The sequence below is a fragment of the Anomalospiza imberbis genome, chromosome 4 (genome assembly GCF_031753505.1).
Source record: "Anomalospiza imberbis isolate Cuckoo-Finch-1a 21T00152 chromosome 4, ASM3175350v1, whole genome shotgun sequence".
NCBI lineage: Eukaryota > Metazoa > Chordata > Aves > Passeriformes > Viduidae > Anomalospiza > Anomalospiza imberbis.
Genome location: NC_089684.1, coordinates 71,447,579 through 71,457,502, shown reverse-complemented (window position 1 = coordinate 71,457,502; position 9,924 = coordinate 71,447,579). Strand labels below are relative to the sequence as shown.

At 56.8% G+C, this 9,924-nt stretch overlaps 1 protein-coding gene across 2 annotated transcripts; it reads left to right on the top strand.

The window, feature by feature from the left end:
- The first annotated feature begins 55 nt into the window (after positions 1-55).
- On the top strand, positions 56-8,828 carry LOC137473498 (shootin-1-like). Of its 2 annotated transcripts, none has more exons than XM_068189254.1 (14): positions 56-153; positions 541-602; positions 1,165-1,225; positions 1,429-1,809; positions 2,969-3,045; positions 4,119-4,200; positions 5,385-5,479; positions 5,890-6,036; positions 6,518-6,632; positions 7,219-7,327; positions 7,453-7,502; positions 7,702-7,811; positions 7,898-7,951; positions 8,058-8,828. In XM_068189254.1, exons 1-14 carry the CDS (start codon positions 114-116, stop codon positions 8,811-8,813), a joined length of 2,139 nt encoding a protein of 712 aa, XP_068045355.1. In that variant the 5' UTR covers positions 56-113; the 3' UTR covers positions 8,814-8,828. The 2 variants fall into 2 exon arrangements, with proteins under 2 accessions (XP_068045355.1, XP_068045353.1); XM_068189252.1 differs by having other exon boundaries at positions 520-602.
- The last annotated feature ends 1,096 nt before the right edge of the window (positions 8,829-9,924 follow it).

Below are 9,924 nucleotides of genomic sequence, written 5' to 3'. Positions count from 1 at the left end.
GGAGGGAGGGGAGAGGGAGGGGAGGGTGGTTTCACTTCCCTGCGGGGAGCGAGGAGGCAGCACCGGGGAGAGGGAGGCACCCCCAAATCTCGGGGGTCTGGGGGGCCCCGGGCATGGCCTGGGCTGGGGACGGAGTCGGGGGACACCTCGCGGGTAAGGGGGAACCTCGTGGGGGATTTTCGGGGGGTCACCAGTGGGGTGTGGGGGCTGGGATCTGGGGTTGGAGGGAGTGAAACCAAATTGGGTCAGGGGGGGATTTTCCCTCCTCAGAACTGGGGGATTGGCTGCGGAGAGGGTCCAGTCCCGGGGAAAGGGGCTGGGATTCAGATTCCCGAGCAGGTTCCCCTCCGGATCAGGGATTGTGGGAATGGTTCAGGGCGGGGTGGGGACGCTGGGGACAAAGGATGTCCCCAGTCCCACATCGGGGACCCTAGGGCTGTGTCCCCCCATCCAGAGGGGACACTCAGGGGTGCCAGGGACCATCCTGTCCCCCACTGTCCCCCCCCGGTGTCCCCACAGTCCTGGCTCGGGTCCCTGCAGCCATCCTGGAGTCCGGGAGCAGCGAGGAGGAGGAGGAGGATGAAGAGGCAGCCCCTGGACAGGTATCGCTTCCAGGCTCCTTTTCCAATGAATTTCACATTCCCGATCCCATAAATCGGGGGGATGAGGGGGGGGGGTGCCCCATGTCCGGGTTCCGGGGGTGACGTGGGCACAGCGTCCCCGGCGCTGGGGGTGCCTGGGTGTCCAGGTGGCTCAGGGCTCGCCAATAGAATTCCAATGGAATGCCAATGGAACACCCTGCCAGTACCAATGGAACACTGCCGGTGCCAGGCCGATGGAGCTCCAAGCAGGTAGAATGCCATGCCAATGGAATTCTGAGCCAAAGTGGTGCCAGTGCCAAACAGCGCCATTCCAATGGAATTCCATCCCAAGGGCATTAACCTGAGGGCCGTCCCATCCCTATGGAACTCCATCCCAAGCGCCATTCTATCCCAAAGGAATTCCACCCCGAGGGCATTTTCCCAAGGTCATGCCATTCCCGATGGAATTCCATCCCGAGGGCCATTCCGTGCCATGACAATGCTACGCCATGCCAACACGGTGACATTTGCCAATGAAATTCCATGGCAACCCAACACCTCATTCCCATTTTTCCCACCACAGCACCCGGCCCTGGATCCAGTGCCAGATGACACTGAGACTCGTCTGGCCCAGCTGGAACAAGGTGAGCCTTGTCCCATCCCGGTGTCCCATCCCGGTGTCCCATCCCCGTGTCCCCAATGTCCCCGGCACCTCCCTGGCCCCCCGCAGGCTCTGGGTTAAATCCCCACCCTGGCACGGTGCCAGCCCCACTCCCAGGTGCCCTGGCCGGGCTCTGGGCATGGGGGGCACCTGACCCCCCGATGTCACCGCCGGTGTCACCGGCAGCGTCGCAGGCGCTGCTGGCCGAGCTGGCGGCGCTGGACACCGAGGTGGAGCTGGAGCAGCGGTGCCAGCAGCGAGCCCAGGCCTTCAGTGTCCAGGTGGGGGTGGGGACAGGTCCCCAGAATGGTCCCTTCGTGGGAACAAAGGTGCTGGGGCACCCTTGGGGCACACCTGGCTTGGGGGCGCGGGGGGAACCCCAGTTCTGGGATTCCGGGATTCTGGTGGAGCAGGAGAACGTGCGGCTGGAGAGGATCAGCCTGGCCGGGACACCCAAGGGGACCCCAGGGGAGGTGACACCTGTGATGAACCCCGAGGTGGCCCCAGAGGAGGTGACACCCACAGGGGTGGCCCTGGAGGAGCCGCCCACCCCTGCCCAGCTCCCAGGTGAGCCTGAGGTGTCCCATCCCATCCCAAATCATCCCAATTCCATCCCATCCCACCCTAATCCTAATCCAAATCCCAATCGCATCCCTTCCACCCAATCTCAATCCCAATCCCAACCGGAATCCAAATCCCATCCCTCCCACCCAATTCCAATTCCATCCCACCTCATCCCATCCAATCCCAATCCCAATCTCATCCCATCCAAATCATCCCAATTCCATCCCATCCCATCCAATCCCACCCCACCCATCCCTGCCCCCTGTCCCCTCCCAGTGTCCCTAAATCCCGGGCTGTCCCCACACCGAGCTTTGGGGCCATTCCTGAGCCCCGTTTTGGGACAAACCAAGTGAAAGCGACACCGAAATCCAACCGCGGTCACCAAATCCACTTGCGCTTCCCCTTTCCCATCCTCTTTTCCCAAGGCACTACTTCCGGCTCTCGGCAGCCTCTGGGGACCTCGTGGGGACATCCCAAATTCCCTGATCCCACTGCTGGGATGATCCTTGGGGGGTGTTTGGGGTGTCCTGGGGGTGCCACCCCGCTGTCACACCTCCTTCCCGCTGGATCCCATAGCAGAGGCAGATTCCAGTCGGGATGTGGGGGACACAGCTGAGATGGGGTCACCAGGAGGGCCCAGCTCTGGGAGGGCGGCGCTGCCCTTTCCCATCCCTTTTTTCCCCCTTTCCCACTCTTTTTCTCCCCCTTTTCCGACCCCTCAATTCCCTCTTTCCCAACCTTTTTCCCCCGCATTTCCCACCTTTTTTCTCCCCCTTTCCTACTCCTATTTCCCCCCCCATTCTCACCCTTTTTCCTCCCCTTTCCCTCACCTCATTTTCCCCTTTTCCCTGTTTTCCCATTTTCTTCCCTTTTTCCCCTCTTTCTCCTTTTCCCCTTCTTTTCCCTTTCCCACCCTTCATTCCCTCCCTTTCCCACCCTCTTTCCCCTTTCCCCCATTGCCCACCCCGATTTCCCACTCCTCAGTTCCTCTTATCCCACACTTCCCCCCCCCATTTCCCACCTTTTTTCTCCCCCTTTCCCACTCCTCATTTCCCCCCTTTTCCCCCTTTCCCCCTTTTCCTCTTTTTCCCATTTCCCCCCCTCATTCCCCCTTTTTCCCCTTTTTCCCATTTCCACCCCTCATTCCCCTCTTTTCTCCCAGCTCCGCAGGAAAATCTCTCCCAGCTCCTGGAACAGCACCAGGACCTCCGGGTGCAGCTGCAGCACCTGCACGCCCAGGTACCCCAAAACCGGCCCGAACCCCCTTTCCCATTTGGGGATTTTTGGGATGAAGCCCCCTCCGATGTCCCGGGGCTCAGGGTGGGATTTTTCCCGGGGCTCAGGGTGGGATTTTTCCAGGATTTTTCCCGGATTTTGTCCCAGATTTTTCACTGATTTTTCATGGATTTTTAACGGCCTTTTCGTGGATTTGCCACAGATTTTCTCCCGGATTATTCACAAATTTTCTACAGATTTTTCTGCAGTTTTTCAAAGGTTTTTTTCTCAGATTTTTCGTGAAGTTTTCGAGGATTTGTCACAGATTTGTCACGGATTTTCTCCCGGATTTTTTTTAATTTTTCCCGGATTATTTCCCAGATTTTCTCCCGGATTTCTTCCGGATTATTCCCAAATTTTTCACAGATTTTTCACAGTTTTTTTCTCAGATTTTCATGAGTATTTTCTCAGATTTTTCACAAATTTTTCACAGATTTTCCACGGATTTTCTCCTGGATTTTTTTTCCTGATTTCTCCTGGATTTCTCCCAGATTATTCGCAAATTTTTCATAGCTTTTTCACGGGTTTTTTGCAGATTTTCACAGGTTTTTCCTCAGATTTTTCACATATTTTTCACGGATTTGTCATGGATTTGTAACACATTTTCTCTCAGGTTTCTCCCAGGTTATCCCAGTTTCTCCTGGATTTTCTCCTGGATTTTCTCCTGGATTTTCTCCTGGATTTTCTCCTGGATTTTCTCCTGGATTTTCTCCTGGATTTTCTCCCAGATTTCTCCCAGATTTCTCCCAGATTATTCACAAAATTTTCACATATTTTTTGCGGATTTCTCCCAGACTTTCTCCCAGACTTTCTCCCAGACTTTCTCCCGGGTTTCTCCCAGGTTTCTCCCGGGTTTCTCCCAGGTTTCTCCCGGGTTTCTCACTGATGTTTCGTGGATGTTTTGCGGATTTTCCGCGGATTGTTCGCCGATTTTCTCCGGGACTTTTCGCGGACTTTTCATGGATTTCTCACGGATTTCTCACTGATTTTTTTTTTCTTTTTTTCCCCCGGATTTCTCACGGATTTTCCCGGCGCAGCTGGAGCTGGAGCGGGAGCAGCAGCAGCGCCTGCGGGCGGCCCTGGCCGCCAGCCAGAGGGCATTGAGGTCCTTCAAGAGAGGTCAGCAGCGTCCCCGTGTCCCCTCCCGGTGCCACCGGTGCCACCGGTGCCACCCCAAACCAACGGCTGGCAGCGGCCCGTGGCTGTCCCCACCCACGGCAGGTGGCCGTGCCCCGGTGACCGTGGTGGCATCACCCTCATTTCCCCCTTTTCCCCCCTTCCCCCCACTTTTCCCCCTTTCCCTCCTTTTTCCACCCTAACCCGCTTTTTTCCCCTTTCCCACATTTTGCCCTCTTTTCCCCCCCTTTTCCCCCTTTTTTTCCCCTTCCCCCTTTTTCCTCCCTTCCCCCCTTTTTTCCCCTTTCCCACATTTTCTCCCTTTCCCCCGTTTTTCCCCTTTTCCTCCATTTTCCCATCTTTCTTCCTTCCCCTTCCCACTTCCCCTATTTTCTACCCCATTTCCCACCCGTTTCCCCCCATTCCCATCATTTCCCCCCCTTTTTCCACCCTTCCTTTTCCCCCCTTTCCCACCTTTTCCTCTACCCTTTTCCCACCCTTTTCCAACCTTTTTCCCCTCCTTTCCTGCCTTTTCTTCCCCCATTTCCCACCCTTTTTCCTGCTGCTTTCCCACCCTTTTTCCACCCCTTTTCCACCATTTCCCACCCCATTTCCCCCTTTTCCCACTCTTTTCCCACCCCTCATTTCCCCCCTTCCCACCTTTTCCTCCTCCTTTTTCCTACATTTTTCCGACCCTTTTCCCCCCATTCCCCACCTTTTTTCCCACCCATTTCCCACCCTTTTCCCTCCCATTTCCCTCCCTTTTCCCAAATCTTTTCCATCCTTTTCTTCCATTATCCCATCCTTTTCCCACCCTTTTCTGATCCTTTTTCCCCCCATTTCCCACCCTTTTCCCTCCCATTTCCCTCCCTTTTCCCAAATCTTTTCCATCCTTTTCTTCCATTATCCCATCCTTTTCCCACCCTTTTCTGATCCTTTTTTCCCCCATTTCCCACCCTTTTCCCTCCCATTTCCCTCCCTTTTCCCAAATCTTTTCCATCCTTTTCTTCCATTATCCCATCCTTTTCCCACCCTTTTCTGATCCTTTTTCCCCCCATTTCCCACCTTTATTGCCACCCTTTCCCTTCCCTTTTCCCAAACCTTTCCTCCTTTTCCCCCCATTTCCCATCCTCCTTTTTCCCCCTTTCCCCCGCCCTGTCCCCGGTGCCACCCCGCTGTCCCCGCAGTGTCCCAGATTGTCACCCAGGATTACTGCCAGGCCCTGGAGCAGCTGGAGCTGGAGCAGGACCTGCGCTGCCACGCCGAGGCCTTCGCCCGCCAGGTGCCACCAAGGCCTTGGGGACACTGCTGGGGGTGGCACGGAGGTGACAGTGGGGTGTGACAGCAACCCTGGCACCCATCCCGAGGGAATGGGGTGATCCCGAGGGAATGGGATCATCCCAGGATTCTCCTGCTGTGGTTTCCCGGGATGGAGCCACCAGCCCCTCTAGAAGGTGATGCCGAGGGGTTGGGGACACTGCTGGAGGTGGCATGGAGGTGACAATGGGGTGTACCAGCATCCCTGGCACCCATCCCGAGGGAATGGGATGATCCCAAGGGAGTGGGATCATCCCAGGATTCTCCCACTGCGGTTTTCCGAGATGGAGCCAGGTGGGATTCACCACCAGCTCCTCTGGAAGGTGACATGGAGGTGACACCGAGGTGACACCAAGGTGACACCCGCGCTCCCAGATGCTGGTCCAGCAGAAGGAGGCAAAGCGCCAGAGCTCCATCCTGCTGAGGAGCGCCGCACCTGATTCCCAAATCCTGGAAGCGCTCCAGCAACTGGAAAAACTCAGCCAGGAGCTGGAGGAGATGCAGCAGGAGCGGCACCAGCGGGTGAGGGACTGTCCCCAAACTTGGGGACATCGTGGGGAGGGGACAGCGGCTCCAGGTCACACCCCTCCATTCCCATTTTTCCATGGAGCACTGCTGTTCCATGGATTTCCCACCATGGATTTCCCTCCTTGGATTTCCCACCATGGATTTCCCTCCATGGATTTCCCAGTACGAATTTCCTTCCATGGATTTCCCTCCTTGGATTTCCATCCATGGATTTCCCTCCACGGATTTCCATCCATGGATTTCCCTCCACGGATTTCCATCCATGGATTTCCCACCACGGATTTTCATCCATGGATTTCCCACCATGGATTTCCCACATGGATTTCCCAAGGTGTTGATGGAACCTCATCACACAGCGAGGGGAGATTTGCCCTAAAACCCGCCAGGAGTTTTTCCCCAAATTCCTGATTTTCGGGTCGGGGAGCATCGCCGTCTTTGGGGTTTTCCCAGATCCCAGAATTCCCACATCCCACAGGAGATGGAGCTGGAGCAGGAGAGGGAGGAGCTGCAGCGAGCGCGGGAAGCGCTGGAGGAGGCGCGGGAGGAGAAGCGGGAGCTGAGGGAGAGGCTGGAAGGGCTGGAGAAGGAAGGTGGGAATTTCCACATGGAATTCCAGAGGGTTCCAAGGGGTTCCAAGAATTCCAGAGGGTTCCAAAGGAATTTAAAAAAAAAATCCAGGGGGTTTTAGAGGATTCCAGAGGGATTGCAGATGGATTTCTAAGGATTCCAGAGGGATTTTAGAGGATTTCAAAGGATTCCAGGGGGATTCCAGAGGATTGTAGGAAAATTCCAGGTGGATTCCAAAGAATTCCAGAAGGTTCCAGGGGATTCCAGATGATTCCAGAAGAATTCCAGAGAGATTCCAGGCAGATTCCAAAGAATTCCAGATAATTCCATATGTATTCCAGAGGATTCCAGGGGATTCCAGAGGATTCCAGAAGAGTACAGAGGGATTCTAGGAGGGATTCCAGGGGAATTCCAGATGATTCCAGAGGGTTTCCAGGATAATTCCAGAGGATTCCAGAAAATTCCAGGGGGAATTCCAGGGGAATTCCAGATGATTCCAGATGGATTCTGGGGGGTTTCCGGGGGGGATTCCAGATGATTCCAGAGAATTCCAGGGGGATTCCAGAAAGTTCCAGAGGGATCCCCAATCCCAACCCCGCCTCATTCCAGTGGGATCCCTCCGGGAGCAGCTGGCACAGCGGCCGCCACCTCAGAGCCACCCCGAGGTGCCACCGCCGCCACCACTGCCACCGCCCGCTGCCACCGCCGTCCCCGACGAGTAGGTGACACAACCCGGCGGCTTTTCCCGCCAACATTCCGGAATATTCCTGGAAAACCACTGTCCCCCAGAGGGGAGGGGACAGGGTGACAGATGTGAGGTGTCACCTCCTGTTCCCCCCGCAGCCCCCTGGCCGCCCTCCGGCAGAGGAAGGCGCGGAAAAACCGGGAGCAGAGTGAGTCCTTAGGGATGGGGACATCGGGAGTGTCCCCAAAGTGTCACCAGGACCGGGGGTGCTCCAGGGGTCCCCCAGCTCCATTGGGGGTGATTTGGGGACAGGGTGGCACTGCCAGGGGAGGTGACAGCTGCACCCTCAGTGTGTCCCCAGCCCTGTCCCCAGCACGGGGAGGTGACACGCGGTGCCGCCCTGGCAGGTGACCCGGGGACCGAGGACATCCGGGCCCGGGCCGTGCAGGAGATGCTGGAGCGGATCCGCAGCGGGATCGTCCTGCGGCCGGCCAGGGCCCGGCCGCCCCCGTGCCAGGTGACAACGGGGACAAGGGGCTGGCAGGGCTGGAGTTCCGGGGCTCAGGAATACCCGGGATTGAGCCATTCCTGACTTCCCGGCAGGACTCCACGGCCAGCAAGAGGCGGAGCGCGGCGCTGGAGCTGCAGGGCATCCTGGTGGGCAGCGCTGTCCCCTCGGTGTCCCCTCGGTGTCCCCACACTGTCCCCGTGGTGCCCCCACGCTGTCCCCTTGCTGTCCCCGTGGTGACCCCGGCTGTCCCAGGGTGCCCTGCGGAGGCCGAGCCGGAGGCGCAGCCGGAAGAGCCGGGATCAGCAGATGGGATCCGTCCTGGAGCTGGGATCCATCCTGGAGCGGCGGCGCCGGGCCCTGGATGCTTCCATGGGGAATTCCATGGGGAACCAGTCCATGGGGAATTCCATGGGCACCAAATCCACGGGCACTAATTCCATGGGGAACCATTCCAAGGGCACCAATTCCATGGGGAACCAGTCCATGGGAAACCATTCCAAGGGCACCAATTCCATGAGGAATTCCATGGGCACCAATTCCATGGAGAACCATTCCAAGGGTACCAATTCCATGGGGAACCAGTCCATGGGGAATTCCATGGGCACCAATTCCATGAGCACCAAATCCATGGGAAATTCCATGAGCATGAATTCCATGGGCACCAAATCCATGGGCACCAATTCCATGTGGAATTCCATGGGCACCAGCTCCATGGGCAGCAGTTCCATGGGGAATTCCATGGACACCAATTCCATGGGTAACCCTTCCATGGGCACCAATACCACAGGAAATTCCGCGGGCACCAATTCCAAGAGCACCAATTCCATGGGAAATTCCATGGGCACCAATTCCATGGGAAATTCCGTGGGCACCGATTCCAAGGGCACCAATTCCACTGGCGCCAATCCCACGAGGAATTCGACGGGAGCACAGGAGCAGGACGGAGCTGGGAAGGAGCCGGACGCGGGTACGGAGCTGGGAATGTCCCCGAGGAGGGCACGGAGGTGACACCGGCAGCTGCCACCTCCTGTCCCCTCACTGCCATCCCCGCTGCCGTCCCTGTCACGGCTTTTCCCAGGAGACCGCGACAAGGACCAGGACAAGGCCATGGAAAAGGAGCAGGAGCAGGATCCGGCCAAGGTCCCCTTCCGGCCCCGGGGCCTTGGTGGCCTCCCCAGGACGCGTCCCCGCCCCCGCTGGGCTGGGGACAGCGGGGACAACGCCTAGGAGCCACTTCCCGGGAATTCCCGCCCTCCTTTCCCGGGATTTTCTACCATTTTTTCCCCAGGATTTTCCACCCTCAACTCCCAGAATTTCCCACCCTTTTTTCCCACGATTTTCTGCCCTCTTTTCCCAGGATTTCCCAACCTCCATTCCCAGGATATTCCCAGGATTTTCCACCCTCCATTCCCACCATTTCCCACCCCCATTTCCCAGGATTTTCCACTCTTTTTTACCAAGATTTTCCACTCTCCATTCCCGGGATTTTCCAGGATTTCCCACCCTCATTTCCTGGGATTTTCCTGCCTCATTTCCCAAGATTTTCCATCCTCAATTCCCAGAATTTCCCACCCTCCATTCCCAGGATTTCCCACCCTCATTTCCAGGATTTTCCTGCCTCCTTTCCCAGGATTTCCCGCCCTCATTTCCTGGGATTTTCCTGCCTCCTTTCCCAAGATTTTCCATCCTCCATTCCCAGAATTTCCCACCCTCCATTCCCAGGATTTCCCACCCTCATTTCCAGGATTTTCCTGCCTCCTTTCCCAAGATTTCCCACCCAAATTTACCAGGATTTTCCTGCCTCCTTTCCTGGGAATTCACACCCTCAATTCCCAGGATTTCCCTCCCTTTTTTCCCCAAGATCTTCCACCCACAATTCCTGGGAATTCCCACCATCAAATTCCCGGCTTTCCCACCCTCATTTCCCAGAATTTCCCACCCTCCTTTCCTGGGATTTTCCCAGAATTTCCCAGCCTCCTGGGAATCCCTGGAAAAACAGGATCCCCTGGAATTCCGCGCTGCTCTGCCTTGGGAATGACCCAAAGCCCGCCCATCCCGTGGAAGTCCATCCCACCCTCCCAAATTCCCCCAAAATTCGGGAATTCCTTCCCCAAAATCC